Here is a 17,686-nt window from a genome sequence, read left to right as displayed (position 1 = left end):
TCTGTGCACCGACTGCCACCACTGCATTCAGAGAGCAGGAGATTGAAAGTCAGAGGATGCAATGGAAGACTGAACGCCCAAAACTGCCTGCTGCCGGAGACTGTGTAAGGTATGCTGAGAGAATGGAGCAGCTGGGCTTGTACACTCTGGAGTTTAGAAGGATGAGAGGGAATCTCATTGAAACATATAAGATTGTTAAGGGCTTGGACATGCTAGAGGCAGGAAACATGTTCCCGATGTTGGGGGAGTCCAGAACCAGGGGCCACAGTTTAAGAATAAGGAGTAAGCCATTTAGAACGTAGACGAGGAAACACTTTTTCTCACAGAGAGTGGTGAGTCTGTGGAATTCTCTGCCTCAGAGGGCGGTGGAGGCAGGTTCTCTGGATGCTTTCAAGAGAGAGTTAGATAGGGCTCTTAAAAATAGCAGAGTCAGGGGATATGGGGAGAAGGCAGGAACGGGGTACTGATTGGGGATGATCAGCCATGATCACATTGAATGGCGGTGCTGGCTCGAAGGGCCAAATGGCCTACTCCTGCACCTATTGTCTTTTGTCTATTGTATTAGGACCAGGTGAGCTCACTTCCCAGAATGGAACAACAGTATTGTCCTTCACAGTGATGTACGTATCAGATGACAAGTTTAATAAGATTTGCTGACTTGTTTATTTTGTGCATTCTTGAGCACAGCTGAGTTTGTAAAGTGGAATAATTGGGACAAAGGGAGCAAATGGCAGCAGGGTTGGATTATGTTAGTTTATTGTCATGTACATCAGGGTGCAATGAAATTCCTAATTTGGATGAGGCTCACAGAGTAAACTACACATGGTAATGATAAATACAATGATGAGTGCAAAAACAGCAGAACAGTGCAAGTTTGTGGTGCAATCTGAAGTAGTAAAACAATACTAATGTGCAATAACAAAATAACCAAACGAGGTAAAGAGTAAGAGTACGTGGCCGCACCTCCGGGAAGGGGAGGGGAAAGATGAAGAAGGAGCAGCTGATACTGGTTTACGGTCCAAAGAAGAGTCCTGACCCAAAACGTCACGCATCTATGTCCTCCAGAGATGCTGCCCGACTTGCTGAGTTACTCCAGCGCTTTGTGTCCTTTTGAGGGAAAAGAGGAATTTGATTGCAATGGGGAAGAAGCTGTTCTTATGTCTGGATGTGCAGGCTTTCAAGTTCCTGCATGTTTTTCCAGAAGGCAAAAGAGAGAAAAGGGAATGGTCCGGATGGCAGGCATCCTTGACGATACTTCAAGTCTTCCTGATGCAACACATCGTGAGGATGGACCGGATGAAAGAACGTGATGTGATGGACTGGGCTGTGTTCACCACTCTGCAGATTCAGGCAGTTAAGAGCAGAGCAGTTGCTGAGATGCATCTCATCAGAATACTTTCTATAGCACATCTGTAGAAGTTAGAGTGAATCCTCGTGGACATGCCAAATCTTCTCTGACATCTTAGAAAGTAAATTCACTGATCTGCTTTCTTGATGGCTGCACCAACGTGTAGGGACCAGATCAGATTACTGACGACGGTGAAACTGGTGATCATCCCCACAGTAACTCTGTTAATGAGGACAGGATTCTTCATGGCAGAAAACGAGGTGAGGCCTTGGCGGTGGTGAAGCCTCGTGGCGGCGGCGGCCATGCCTCGCGGGTCGACCGGCAGTGGACAGTCGGTGTGAGCGTGGAGGACCACCATGAGGGGGGAAGGGAAAAACAATGGAGGGCCCAGTGTGGGGAGACCACTGTGAGGGAGGGAGAAGAACAATGGACAATTGGGGAGGGGGAGAGAACAAAGGACAATGGGGACCCGACGTGGGGGGAAAGGGAGAACAAAAGGGGGAGCCAGCGTGCTTTGTAAATTTGTCAGCGCCGTAGGTGGCCGCTATTTGTATGCATTGTGTATGCAGCAAAGAATCTCACTGTGCCCAGTCACGAGGCAATAAAGTATTCTTATTCCATTCCATTTGCAGTTAACATTCATTTTTGACAAATTTCAGTTACCCCTCCTTTGGTTCAGCATCCATTTTTCTGATTTTATGTCCATGAAGCCCCTTGAGAGACCTTTCAAATTTAACGGCGCTATATAAATGCAGGATGGTATTGAATCCTTTGAACTGGTGACTTGATTCAGACAATTGTGGACAAAAGAATTAGTGTCAGAATTAACACTTGAACTCTTTGATCTGTTCGTGACAAGATGCTGTTTTGTCATGGCTGATCTTGGTCATAGCCTGTAGATTTATTCCCTTATATATTCTCTCACACCCAGCATTTGTTGCGATCAGTTACTACACACTCAACTCCTGCTATACTTAGGGTTGTGGGGGCCCCCACACAGAAGTCTGCCATAATTTACTACATAATACAAGAGGATTAGCTTTCAAACTAAGGAATGTTGTTTGTTTAAATCCCTGAAGATTAGCATCCTATTTCCACTGCGGTCATCTGTGAGTTTATTCCGTAGTGAGTTGGCTGCCATTGGTTACGGTTAAGAAATCCAAGTTGAAACACCTTTGTGATTGCATTTAATTAAAATGATTTTAAGGTGTGTTATTTACCTATTTACTTTATTTAATAATGTAATATGGCTCTCCCATTCGAAGTCACTCTGTTTCTTTTGCTTTATGTGTACAGATGATCTACCCAAATGATTACTTGGGTGTTAGAGAGCATTGTTAATCAGAAACTCAATGGCGTAGAAATGCGTTCTCACCTCAACAGGTGTGCTAAACCAATGATGTGTGGGTAACTTGTGTCGAATTATTGTGGTGCAGCGGGGACATGGAATGTCATTGTAAGATTCATGAAAATGTGTCTGCATGCTTTGCTCACCACGCTTTCATAAGGGAAACAATTGGTATTCTTCCCATCTGCTGATCTATTCATGGCACTGACATCAGGGCTTCAGCCATGGAGTCGCATCTGCCAGTGATGAAGATGTCAGAAAGTATGCATGTATCTGACCAGTTCTTTTACATACCATTTCGCCCTACAATTGTACTGAACGGCGGAACAGGCACGAAAGGCTGAATGGCTTACTCCTACTCCTACTTTCTATGTTTCATAGAGCCATACAGCACGTAAGCAGGCCCTTCGGCCCAACTTGTCCATTCCGACCAAGTTGCCCCATCTACACGAGTCCCACCTCCCTGCATATGGCCGATATCCCTCTAAACTGTTTCTATCCATGCATATGTCCAAATGTCGTCATAATGCCTGCCTCAACTACCTTGCCATTGCTATTCTTGTTATTGAGGGAGTGCAGCATAGGTTCACCAGGTTAATTCCCGGGATGGCGGGACTGACACATGATGAAAGAATGGGTCGACTGGGCTTGCATTCACTGAAATTTACAAGGATGAGAGAGGATCTAATAGAAACATAAAATATCCTTAAGGAAAAATGTTCCCGATGTTGGGGGAGTCCAGAACCAGGAGCACAATTTAAGAAGAAGGGGTCGGCCATTTAGGACTGAGATGAGGAAAAACCTTTTCACCCAGAGAGTTGTGGATCTGTGGAATTCTCTGCCATAGAAGGCAGTGGAGGCCAATTCACTGGATGTTTTCAAGAGAGAAAAACATTTAGCTCTTATGGCTAATGGAATCAAGGGATATGGGGGGGGGGGGGGGAGCAAGCAGGCACGGGGTACTGATCATATTGAATGGCGCTGCTGGCTCGAAGGACCGAATGGCCTACTCCTGCACCTATTTTCTATGTTTCTACCTCTTCTGGCAGCTCACTCCATATACCAACCATCCTCTTTGTGGAAAAAGCTGGCCCTCAGGTTCTCATTGAATCTTTCCCCTCTTTGTGACGTGATTTACCAGTGCAATTTATTCTGTTGTGAAGATGCTAAACTGAGATCAGGTGCTGACAGACAGTCGTAAATATATGTGAGAGAGATAGATTGCTTCAGGCATTTTTCATGCATCTGTATAAGTCATTGGGATTTTGCCCTCTTGAGTTATTCATTCTGTATAGGTTAGATCATCATCACAAAAGATGATGTATTTTCCATTCTGTGTCCTTGATCCTTTATTTAGTCACAGCAGATGGAATTAAGCAGATTCTCTCTGAAGGAATACATTAGGTCCTTTGCTGTTTATTAAAGTACAACCCTGCATATGTACTGCTATAGTGAATGTTTAATTCTAACAAGTCAGGCGGTAGATGGTCACCAACAAGGTAGCTAATCTTGTGTCAGAAGCAAATGCAGATGCTGGTTTCAACTGACGATAGACACAAAATGCTGGAGTAACTCAGCAGGACAGTCAGCATATCTAGAGGGAAGTCGAGACCCAGTCTGAAGAAGGGTCTCGACCCGAAACGTCACCTATTCCTTCTCACCAGAGGTAGCGAATCAAGACTTGTTCAATTTGTGAATCCAAAGCGAATAAGTAAAACTAACTTCAGCTGGAAATTGTAAAGATGTAAATAATTAGATGGCAACTAACAGACTCTCTCAACAATGTGGAACAGTCTGTGCGGCAGTAAGCAGTATTATATACCAACTCTAACTCTGTCCTTGAGTGTTCTTGGTTCTTCAAGTCCGTGTATGGGTGAACCCAGCAGCCCTGCCTAAGCCATGTAAAGAGAGCACAACCTCACAAACTGCCTACTCCATCAGCCACCTCCTACCTCATCTGAGGAAGAGTCTACCGTTCCCCCATTGACTTCATTCGTCACCTCAGAAACCACAGAACCGAAGTGGAAACAAGTCATCCTTGATAATGAAGGGACTGCTTGGGAAGAAAGATTGTACAGCAAAGCATGTAGGTGGTGGGAGTGGGTGATAGAAGGGAGGGAAAATACTTGCCTTGCACCAAAATGTATCCTTGCGGTATATTGAATCAATGAGCATCCGAACTTTAATTTGCCTCAACCACAAGCCATGCCTACATTGTGTTCTATCTATATGATCTGCTACAGTAACTTGTGAAGCCTTCTTCAGCAGGACCTCCAAATCCCGTGATTTCTACCAAGGACAAGGACAGCAATGGTTTGAAAAAACACATCATCTCCAAGTTCTCCTCCTAAAGTCTATCTAGACTTGGAGATCTTTTGCTAATCCTTCAATGGTGTTGGGTGTAAACTCCCTCCTGAACAGCACACTTGGAGCATCTTCACCAGAATTTGATGAAGGTGGTTCACTACCATCTTCTCAAGGGCAGTTAATGATGAGCAATTATTGCTGGCCTTGCCCATCTTGCGAATGGATTTCAGAATCTTATCAGCTACAGTCAACAGTTCAGGCCACTGATTCAATCAAGTGTGCCGAATGGTATTAAAAAAATATACTAAAAACATGTAACTTCATTTTATCCATAATTGCTGTTTCAATATGGGTATAAATTTTCAATTTTTTTTTTCTTGTTTACAGTTACAAGAATCACAGAAATGGAACAGATGGCAGTGAGTACTTCTGCATTTCATCCTGAAGATGATGAATTTGATAGAAATTGCCCACGGATATGTGGAGTTTGTGGAGACAAAGCAACTGGTTTCCATTTCAATGCTATGACATGTGAAGGCTGCAAAGGCTTCTTCAGGTAAGAAACTGTTAAATCTATATTCAATTTGCAAAAAAACATGTTTCATTGAGTCATAGTACCATGTAAAGTGGTGCTGCGGGTTCCAGCGCTAGGGGATTGTTGACATGCATTTGCAATGATTTAGTTTTAACTTAAAAATCTCAATACTCATGATGGTGTATGACAGTCCCTTCATTACCAAGGGTGACTTGCTTCATAAGTTCAAGGAGCATAATAAGGCCATTCGGCCCATCACAACTACTCTGCCATTCAATCATGGCTGATCTATCCCTCTCAACCTCATTCTCCTGCCTTCGCCCCTTACAAATCGAGAATCTCTCAATCCCTGCCTCAAAAAATATCCATCCTCCACATCCGTCGGTGGCAATAAATTCCGCAGATTCACCACCCCCTGGCTAAAGAAGTTCCTTCTCATCTCCTTTCTAAAGCTTCCACTTCAGTTCTCTGATTTCAGATTCAGATTCAGATTCAATTCAGATTCAATTCAGATTCAGATTCAATTTTAATTGTCATTGTCAGTGTACAGTACAGAGACAATGAAATGCATTTAGCATCTCCCTGGAAGAGCGACATAGCAAATGATTTGAATAAATAATAATAAGTGTCCGGGGTGGGGGGGTGGGGGGGGGGGGGGGGGGGGGGGGGTGATTGGCAGTCACCGAGGTACGTTGTTGAGTAGAGTGACAGCCGCCGGGAAGAAGCTGTTCCTGGACCTGCTGGTTCGGCAACGGAGAGACCTGAGGTGTGCATTGTGATCATATAAGCAATTAATAGAAATGCTGTTTCAAAATATTTTTTTCTGCTTCCTCCCAAATAAGGATTTAGTCAAACTCCCTTTTGAATGTTTCAACTGAGCCAGTGCATCCGTTCAAAGATTATATTAAAATCAGGAGGTATCTCACATTAAGGTTCCAGCACTTGACTGCTCAATGGAACAGCAAAATATCTCAATTAATGTCCTGGACTGGATTTTTGGTTTAATCTGATGGCTTGTTACAAATTTACTACCATGTAGCAGGCTGGTCACACCAGATCCTAGAATTTACAATCCCTGAACGATATACATGCCGGCTGAGTTTAAAAATTGCTATTTTTAACAGAATTCTGTAAGGTAAGTACATTTGGCAAAATAGCAGAATTCCAAGCCTCTGGCTAATTGCCTGGTTCTTGCTGAAAAAATGCAGCATCTTCAATATAAAATATGAAAGATTTATGGATATCTCTGGAAAACTCCAACTGACAATAACGTGCTCAATGTCCTGTAGCCAGAAACTCCCAACCATAAAGAAATAAATTAATATTCTATGCATGTTTTGGAGGTTAAATGTCTTAATCCAGAGAAATGTAAAAGCACAAATTAGCTATAAATCCAATACAGTAAACCCTCGTCATAACGGCCCATAGGGAGGGCCTGGGGAGCAGCTTCCATTATTGCCAATTATCCCCTATAACCGAGTATGGGACTATCATTGTACAGTATGTAGTTGAAACAAAGGACTGCAGTTGATGGTTAATAATCCTCCCACGGTTAACGAGAAGACGCAACCAGCCACCACGGGGCTGCCTTCTCTCCCCTCCCACAAGATGGCGACCTCTTTTTCCACCCCCACCCCAATCGGCAGTTGCCCTGCTCACACTCTGCCGGGGGCGGAAGTGGAGCGGACAAAGCGACGGCCGATGCGAAGAAGCAGCAGATGGTGAAAGGGGAAGGGAGCCCCATGGTGACTGAGGGCGTCCAGTGGCAGCGGCCTAAAGAAAGTGCTGTCCTCGGGGGCTACAGTGTGGGCCACAATAACAGCTGCGTCAAACGGACCATGCGGTTAGTAAAGAAGGGCTCACTGGTGCATCTTGTGAGTCGGGGGTGGCCACAAAATACTGGAGTAACTCAGGCAGCATCTCTGGAGAGGACGGATAGATACGTTCCATTTTTTGAGGATTCTAGGTCGAAGATAAAACAAGTAAGGGTTCGACACAAAAAGCTGGAGTAGCTCAGTGGGTCAGACAGCATCTCTGGAGAAAAGGAATAGGTGACGTTTCGGGCCGAGACTCTCCTTCAGACTGACAGGGTTATCAAGCCTTGGCAGGTGTCTTGAGTTGGGATGTGGATCAATCATGATTTCTTTGAACTGTGGAATAACCTCAAGGGGTCAGCTCCTGTTCCTTTGCTGTTGTGATCATACTTAGTATGTATTGAACCTGTCACAGTGTACAGTAACTGCTTGGCTCAGATTTAAAGATATTAAATGGGTTACTCGTATGTATGTTCAGCCAATATCTTATGGCATTTTTTTCTGGATGTCATTCAACTTCCAAGAAGATTAAATACATGTTATCACAATTTCTCATTCAATAATTAGCAAACTGTAAATAGTTACTCCTTAGTAGCTGCAGCACGCTAAATGCTGGCAAAGATCCAAGTCCATAAATCTTCTCGCCTCCTTGCATTTCAAATCATTGAGCTGGGCTTAGAAACGCATTTTCCTCTGACCTCATAGAATATCGGATGCTTGAAACTAAGGTATGACCAAGACTACCCTCCAGAGTCAACATTGCCTCTTATTGCCGTTATTTTAAATCATACTTTTATACTTGATACTGCTATTTTCTTCCTTTTGTGCCTTTACACGCCTCTGATTCTTCAATACCCCAGTTGTTCTCTTTGTGTCTCATCCTCACCTTACTCCGCTCTTGAGTATGCCCTATCACTGTCAAATATCGTTCTTGTACTGTCTCAGTGTGACTCTCTCGACTCCTGAACGCATTAATGTTCTTCCTCAGTTTCTCATTCATTTGATCACTTTCTCGCACACGCTTGCATCCAATAACTCCTCCACATCACAGAACCAAATGCGATTTACTTGCAATATACAGACATTAGCTGTTTCTCTCCTTCATCGGTTCACGGACCCTTTATTTGCTGGAAAGGTTTGCAAGACATGTGTTGCGCCATTGGTGCCATTACCAGTCTCCAGCCAGATGGGTGAAACCGTTTGGGATGATGTGGTCTGGAATATTTACATCGCAAGAAGTATCTCAATCCCTCCCATTAACTGTCTGAACTAAATTATTTGCTCTGGAGATTAGTACACCAGAGTTGATCTGTAACCATTCCATTACCCTCTTCAGTATCATATCATTAAGCTGAGGCCACATGTGTCTGGATGATGTACTGCACTGAAGAGTCTGACTAAATTGTATGTTCAACTCTCTAGATGGGTTTGAATCCTCAGCCTTCTAAATCCAGGGTATAAATTCTACTGCTGAGTTAAAGCTCTTGGAAATGCTCTATGTTGAAGAGAGAGAAAAGAAAGGAAGTTTAACCCAGGACCTATTGTCAGGCAGTTGTTTATCTTGTGGTTAAAATGAGATTGATATAGCCTAGCCTAGCTTTCCACATCATCATTTGTTACTGCACTCGAACCTACTTTATCCACATGTAACAGTTGAAATTAAACTGATCATGAGAGGAGTATATATAGGATTTGTGTGTTGATGCATCGAGTTATATCTCTGACGGGAGACGGGAAGCCAGTTGTGGATGTCTGTCAGATGCATAAATAGCAGTTGTATTTCTTGCTAGCTCTACTCCCTGTAGTAACTGTGTCTCGACTAATTGTGAAGAAATTTGAGCGGTAGACATCTTCTGAAATTCTTCCAGCCTTTATTTGAGTAAAGGAGTCGAAGAGGAAGATGTTGCATTCCTTGTGTTCTTTCACACATGTCAGAATTAGCCTTTTGAATTTGTGGAAAACAACTGGAAATTGTTAACAGTGAGATGTGTTTATTCCCTGGGCTAGAATGTTCCCTGGAATTCAAATCTGCCATGAGTTTAAATCATCGCCAGCTGTTGATGTCCACTGTTAATTTATGACACTTTTTTATTTTTTCCTGACAAATCACAACTAATAAAATAGTTTGCTGTCCCCAGCTGTTTGTCTTTGGATTCCAAATGTTTAGGTCCCACTCTGACTGTTACACTGCACGTTCCAGGGCCCAACGTGTTTTGCACTGTTGCGACTAAAATGAAATAAAAATGCTTAGAAATTCCACTGCACCCAATTAGGGCCAGTACACGGGCATTGCATCAGGGTATGAAGAACCATTTTGATTCTGGATTCCCCCATGTAAATTTCATTTCAGACAGAAGAAGGGTCTCGACCCGAAAAGTCACCTATTCCTTTCCGCCGGAGATGCAGTACTTCAGCATTTTGTGTCTATCTTCAGTGTAAACCAGCATCTGCAGTTCTCTCCGACACATAGGTGTGGTCGGGGTTGGGGAAAAGGCCGTCTCAAAAAGGCAGCCATATGATAATTTCTCTTTTACTACTCTTTTCTTCCTTACTCCAGTTTTATTATTAAATTAAAAATAAGAAGTTGTATATGAAATGTAATATGTCAATAAGTATTAGGTACTGTGGTACCACATTATTCTACTTACTTGTAACAAAAATATATGTTTTTTTAAATTAAAAAAAAAAAGGAAAAAAAAAGGCAGCCAGCATCATTAAAGACCCACGCAACCCTGGCCACGCTCTCATTTCACTCCTGCCATGGGGAAGAAGGTACAGGAGGCTGAAAACTGTAACATCCAGGTTCAGGGACAGCTTCTTCCCTACAACCATCAGGCTATTAAACACTACAAACTCCAGCTAAACTCCAAACTGCTTTGGTAGTACTAGGGACTTTGGGTTTTGTTTTGTTTGTGCACCATATTGATCTTTGTTATTTATTGAACGTTTTTGTTTGTTTATTATATTATCTATTGATGACCATGTTTACAAACCCGTTGCGCTGCTGCTGCAAGTAAGAATGTCATTCTTCCGTTTCGCTACTTATGACAATAAAACTGTCAACCATGTTGAGAATACATTTGAGGAAGATTTATATGTTGGCTTGGGGCCTGGGATCAGAAATGGGGAGGTATGGATTGAATTCAAGGAGTGTCAGAGAATTTGGGCCACGGATCAGGTCCACAGAGGAGATATGGATGGGGCGAGGTGGTGATGCAGTTTGGAGTGCTGAACAAGGGTCAAAGCTGAGGGTTCAGGGGATTTGAGCAGCTTATTGGGGCTTCAGGGATCAGGACCTATGGGCTTGGCAGCATGGCTCGGTCAGGCAGTTGCAATGATTAGAGGGGCCTCAGAAGGAGCCAAGAGTTTTGGGGAGATGGTTGATGACAATGTAAGGGGCATGTTGGGTGGGAGTGGAGGGATACTGATCCAGCACTTTTGCGTGAAGAGTTGCCAATCCTGTACTGTTCTCCAGTACAGTGATCAGTGATTGTCCATTCTGGGACAACTTCGTTTTAAGTTACCTGTAATCTTACAAATGAAACATTTCTCCCAGTTTTGCTAGCCCTTGCTGTCTCCTCCCGTTCCTTAACCCTCGAGCTGTCTCCTCCCATCCCCCCGCCCTCAGGCTCCTCCTCCTCCCTTTTTCCTTCCTTCTCCCCCCCCCCCCCACCCCCCATCAGTCTGAAGAAGGGTTTCGTCCCGAAACGTTGCCTATTTCCTTCGCTCCATAGATGCTGCTGCACCCGCTGAGTTTCTCCAGTATTTCTGTGTACCTTCGATCTTCCAGCATCTGCAGTTCCTTCTTGAACACTTTTCTTATCAACCTCTGCATGACCAAGACCGAAATAGTGTCCGGGATACAAGGGTGACATGTGCCCTCCAAAAATGGGTATTATTGCATTTCACTCTTGGAAGAAAATGATTTTTGGCTGCATGATGCCAAAATAGACGGATTGTGCAATAGTTTTTTTCCAGACAAATATTCTTGAACTCTATTATTCGAGTTACCATAATAGCACAAAAACATCTCTTGCAGCTTTGTGCTTTTTAATAATGGCCCTCCAGGTCCTTGTTGAAATAGCTATTCTCAAGGTAAGCGAGGCTAACTAATGTTAACAGATCTGGTGGCGTAGCATTGAAATGTAATCAATTCCTATCAATCATTCACTGTTCACCAGAGGTCATTGGATATCACCCTTGAAGAGGAATCCTGCTTGGCTTTTTTTACTTCTCCTTTTCCATCATTGCGTGCTGTCGCCCCCTTGATACCTCAGTTAAGACTGGAACATCTGTGACAGGTTGCTATTGTTTTCTTCTAACCTGATGTTTCAAAGCATATAAACTTGTTCAACGTCAATGCTTCCTGATGCCAAGTATTTTCTTTTCAATGGTTGTAAAATTGTTAGCACTGTTCTTAGAAAGGAAATTAAGGTGAACTGTGCATGTCCTTTGTAATCACATACATATAGTCTTCATTGTTAAGTTTCTTTTTCTTTTTATTTTCTCCCTACCCTCTTGCAGGAGAAGCATGAAGAAAAAGGCCACTTTTACCTGTCCTTTTAATGGCAATTGCTCAATTACGAAGGATAATAGAAGGCATTGCCAAGCATGTAGACTCAAGCGATGCCAAGATATTGGCATGATGAAAGAATGTAAGTACTTACACTTCAAACAAGAAGTTTTCAATGAAATTGGGGAACACAATTTCTGCTAATCAGCTACACATGCTATTGCTCTTGGAATTGTAATAACAATGAAGACCTTAAGGGCCTGTCCCACTTGGCGAATTTTGCGGTGTCATATCAGTGTCGCCAAAAGATTTTGAACATTTCAAAATCCAGCGGCGACAGAAAAACGTTGCGACACTCGAAAAAACACAGCGCGTCATAGGTCATCACGGCACGTCACCGCCGCATCACGCAGCGACGTTTTGGTGACCTGATACATCAGTCAATGATGCCGACAGTCGCCGAAAAAAATCGGCAAGTGGCACAGGCCCTTAAATAGCCCATGTTGCTATCATTCTGAGCAAAATGTCCTACGTGCCTCGATGTCCAAGAAACCTAGCTCCAGAGATGAGTTTATTAACTTCCATTGCTTTGGTTAATCACATCACGAATATGGCAGTTATTTCTTTGTTGTTATACTGTTTAAAAAATATTTTCTCACCAACCAGTCAGCAGATTTTATAAGTGTATCTTTTGCATCGAGAATGTGGAGAATCTTGTCTCTGTTGTGACAAAACTGCCCAGCTGAGCACTGGCAATTACACTACTTTCAGTAATATCTTTATTAGCTTTAATATCATTGTGTACTGTACGTTATTCTTTTCAATACAATCGATATTACTTCACATACTACGAATTACAGACAAAATCCAATTTTACAGTTGTGCACATCAGTTACATCTTTGACTTCCAGTTGCAGTCACTCAACAGATAATTTATCTTCCTAAATGATGTCCAATTGTTGTGTTTATTCAGCCTCCACATATTTAAATCCCTTAAGAAAATCAGCAATTATGAAGAGTCATTTTGTTTTGTGTATTGTGGTATAAAGGAACACTTGTATCTTGTAGGTACACAAAATTGCTGGGGAAACTCAGCGGGTGCAGCAGCATCTATGGAGCGAAGGAAATAGGCGACGTTTCGGGCCGAAACCCTTCTTCAGACTTGATGCTGCTGCACCCGCTGAGTTTCCCCAGCAATTTTGTGTACCTTCGATATTCCAGCATCTGCAGTTCCCTTTTGAACACTTGTATCTTGTATATGCCTTTTGCGATTGAGCACCGTTGGCTTCCACAAAAAATATTTTTGAGAAAAATGTTTAACCTTCAGTAATCATATGAAGTGAGAGGAAGAAAGCATTGAAAGATACAGCATGGAAACAGGTCCTTCGAACAGATCCTTCAAAAGTCCATACCAACCATTGATCACTCACTGTTCATAATAGTTCTATGCATCCACTTCTTACTCACTGGGAATAATTTACAGCAGCCAATTAACCTACAAACCCGCTCATCTGGGATGTGGGAAGAAACCGGAGCACCCGGAAGAAACCCACGCGGTCACAGAGAGAACGTGCAGACTCCACATAGACAGCACCTGATGTCAGAACCGAACATGGCAATGTGAGCCAGCAACTCTACCCGCTGCCCCACTGTGCTGCCCAACAAAGACTTTCTATCAATCCACAGTCACATGTAGAGCTTTTGCTTATTTCCCCTTAGTACAAATTTGAATGATCTTGTATTCGTGAAAGACAAGGAATGAGGCCCCGTGTGTTAGGGTGGGTGGTGGAATAGGGGTGGAGGGTGGTGAGCACTGCAGGAGATCTGCCACAACCACCATTCTAGGGGCTGGCAAAAGCTAACTATAGTTGTCTCGGCCATTAGTGAAATGCCTACTCTGGCACAATGGCAGGAGAAATGTCATAATCTTACACAATACCTCAAGGTGAACTTTGAAATCAATGAAAATACTGCTGCTTTCTGATACTTCTGCAGATAGAAAGATGTGCAAATGCACACAATTAATTACACTAATTGTGAATCTATCCAATGCTACCCAATACACCCTAGCCTCTCCTACACAACCCTAGCTCCACCATTGATATAGAAAACATATTCAACTCCATCAGCTCTCCCCACACAGTGGTTAAGCCTCCTCAGGAATGCCAGTGGAGAGTGTACTCGGTGTCACTCATTGTGGCAGATATACAATCTGGCATGTTCACAATCAGTATCTCATTGTGACCACTACATCACCTTTGATGTGATTATCAGGAGATGCTACCATTACAATCTGTGCTGCTTCGTCACCATATCCCAGAAAGTAGCGCTGAGCCCTGTGGAACCCCAATACAGTTTTCCATCGCTGTATATTACCCTTTCCTTTCTGCCACCACCTTTAACTTTCCACTTTTCTTTGGATCTGTTGGCTTTTTACTTTTCTGATCAAGCTGCCTTGTAGGACTTTGCCAAAGATGTTGCTAAAATTCATGTGGGCTACATCAAATGCATCACCTTTATTGATCCTCGTTGTTGCTTCCTCAAAATGTTCAGTCAGTCTGACGTGGCCTTCGTTAAACATATCCACATTGACTATCTTTATGAATGAGGATTAATAACCTCGCTCATGAGACTAGTCATTATCACTGGAGACACAGACATTTATCCTGTTGTCCTGGAATACCACCTCAGAACTTTGGTGTTTAACATTTTAACATTGGTACTGTTTGTCTGCTGTTGAATCTTGCTCCACTGCATAGTTTGAAACTGAGTTAAACAATAATCTATCTGGTGAATGGGAGGAAAACTTTATCATCACAGGGTTCAAAGAAAACTGCACCTTTATAGCAATGGTAAAACATATTTGTTATAAAGATTAACAATTAACAGACTCTGTTTACCATTCTCTCTTTTCTTCACTCGCCCCTCCCCTGCAGAAAGCCGGTAGTAAATAAATGCTCTGCTTCCATCTTAACCCTAGTTTATTTAAAAAATCCCTTCCCGGTTCTTCCCAATCAAGAAGAATGCTCTCTGCTAATGTTGCAGTAGATTCAGATGCAGACTTTTCTAACATCCAGCATTCAATGCTGGAGACTACTCAGTCCATTGAGGCATGTCCCGCTCAGTGGAGAAAAAAGCCCAACGGGGTTGAGCTATTGAATCTGTGATCAAGGCGACAGATTCAAATTAAAAGAAAGAGGGAATATGTATAAACTGCCTATAAATAACATTTCCAGTTATTTCAATAGCACAGTATTTTTTACTGATGCGTGCAAATATCTAAGGAAGATTTTTTTAAACTGGTTCTTGTAATGTTAAAGATAATCTATCATCATTTTTATGGATTTCATTGATTGTTTAAAATGGCTTCTAAGATTGTACTTTTCCAGAATTAAAGGCCATGGTCATGCTTTTGAGTTTGCCAACTACATTTTTTCTTTGTTTGCTTTAATGGATGGAAACATTGTGGGCAAAGGAGTACAGAAGCTCGTATTCTCACCCACTGAGTTGTTTTGTGCAAATCCTTATCAAAAATTGTATTTACCCTTCAGTAAACAGTGGTGAAAGGAAAAATTCCTGGCCAGCACTTTACAGCTTTCTCTGCTCCAAGTGAAATATTAATTGCCGGCCAACCCTGGTCTGATGTGAATAGGTTTAAGATCTGAACAGGATTAGTTTTGAGAGGAAGCAGATCACCGATATGATCTACTGTATGTTACACTATTTTAGTGGCACTTATCAAAGGAGAAATATTCACAGATGTGACTAAGTAACTCTTTAGTTATAGTGAGAATGTCAGTCAAATGAATGTATCATGTGGGATCTCCTTATCTGAACAAATCTAAAGATAACTTCCATGTTAATGGTTTGAGGTTAAGCCCTCTGTAATTAACAATATTTTTGTATGTAAATTTAATTTACTATTGTATGTTGACAGATTTTGTTCTCATGATTTGATTGCATAGTGCCATGTTTTGGTGCATTATGCAATACAATTTCTAACAATGAAATCCTATTAGCGTTTGGAGACATTTTGTAAGTTACATTAAATTCATGGTTTTCATTCCTGGTCCTTTGTGTACCTGTTGCGTTGATTCACGCAGGACCCCAGACCTGAGCAGTGGATCCATTGCTAAGAGGTGTGCATTCGGGTGCCGATACTGTAATTTTCAGCCAGTGAGCCTCTTGCAGGTGTGAAGCTTGCTTCCGCATAACTGAAAGAGGACCTCGCTGAGCAAGCTTGAGTAGACACGGGGTCCCAGACACTCAAAGATCCCCTTTGAGATATTCCCTGCCTACTCCTCAGGCTCTCTGCCCAGCCGTTCCCCCTACCCCCACAACCATAATAACTCTGACTCCTAGCTTATGGCCTTCATTCAACCCATACAGAGCCTCCACACCCCCACCCCAAAGTTTGTGAACCTCGCTGTCCCAAGTACCCATCTACTGATTTCCTGATTCACTAATCCATCAAACTCCCAATACAAACCAACTAAACACCAGCAGGCAGCGATTGCATCCCCGACTGAACTACGTCTGAACCTTGACTATAGTTCTGATTTTTTTTTTTCCCCTGCAACCAATCCTCATAACAACTCCTGTACATATTAGCCTGGTCCACGGTATTCCCATTATTAAATTTGGCAAATAATCAAAGTCTCTTCATAGGAGTTATAGCTGAAAGATAAAATCAACAGGTGCTAGACAATAAACAGTAAGGCTGCACTTTGTGGCATCAGTTGACTTCTGACAGGAATTTGTACATCGAAGAGAACTTTTTTTATTAGTTATTTGGGAGTTTGCAGTTTAAACATTTCTGTCTGAAGTTGCTTTCGTAGATTGGCTACAGAAACAAAGTTTTGGACCTTTCAAATTAATCGTTTGGTTTTGTGCCCCATATAAAATTTGACATGCAACTGCCAGTGCTATATTCAGCTGCCTCTATCTATATAATTCACTCTGCTGCCAGTGTGCACCTGTGGCATTGCATCTCAAGAAATATCAATCACATGTCAAGCAAAGGAAATTTTGAATGTTGTAAACCACTCGTATCAACCACATCTAATTGTTAGATAGTTTGGGAAAGCTGCCAAGCATGTAATCACCCACAATTAATTGCTCGGATTCTTTTCCGGAACAGGCATTTCTGTGCCAACTACTGCCACAAACCAACTAAATACATTTCTCATGACATTTGTAAAATAAAATGTAACTCATCCAACAGGTTTAGTTTAGTTTAGAGATTCAGCATGGAAACGGGCCCTTCAGCCCACTGAGTCTATGCTGACCATCAATCACCCCTACACTAGTTCTATGTCACCCCACTTTTGCATCCTACACACTAGAGGCCAATTAACCTACAAACAAATTACAGAGCCCAATTAACTTACAAACCTGGGCACCTGGAGTAAACCCACGTGGTCACAGGGAGAATGTACAAACTCCGCACAGACAGTACCTGTTGTCAGGATCAAACCCGGGTGTCTGGCGCTGTGACGCAGCAACTCTACCGCCATGCCGACCCAATAATTCTAACAATCTATAGCGCACAGACAAAAAATATATTAACATTTTATGAGAAGATATTTTCGATTTTGCAAGGTGATTTGTGGAAACTTGGAGATATAGTTCAGTTTCATTCACATTTCACATTCACAGACACAATTACAATGTTTAAAAGACGTTTGGGCAGGTTCATGGACAGAAAAGGTTTGGAGCCAAATGCAGGCAAATGGGATGGGCTCAGGAAGACAGCTTGGTAGACATGGAAGAGGTTGGCGGAAAGGCCTTCTTCTTTCCTAACTACAGTCATAACTACATG

At 42.4% G+C, this 17,686-nt stretch overlaps 1 protein-coding gene across 1 annotated transcript in view; it reads left to right on the top strand.

Moving 5' to 3' along the window:
* Positions 1 to 17,686, top strand: part of vdr (vitamin D receptor) — a 121,589-nt gene that overhangs the window by 65,765 nt on the left and 38,138 nt on the right. The window contains exons 3-4 of the mRNA XM_033015711.1: positions 5,391 to 5,559; positions 11,877 to 12,007. Of these exons, the coding sequence (XP_032871602.1) occupies positions 5,408 to 5,559; positions 11,877 to 12,007 (283 nt within the window). The 5' untranslated portion in view covers positions 5,391 to 5,407. The remainder of the gene's footprint in view (positions 1 to 5,390; positions 5,560 to 11,876; positions 12,008 to 17,686) is intronic.

This window comes from Amblyraja radiata, chromosome 46 (assembly GCF_010909765.2).
Source record: "Amblyraja radiata isolate CabotCenter1 chromosome 46, sAmbRad1.1.pri, whole genome shotgun sequence".
Classification (NCBI taxonomy): Eukaryota; Metazoa; Chordata; class Chondrichthyes; order Rajiformes; family Rajidae; genus Amblyraja; species Amblyraja radiata.
The sequence above is the reverse complement of the archived record's forward strand: the minus strand, read 5'-3'. Positions and strand labels throughout refer to the sequence as shown.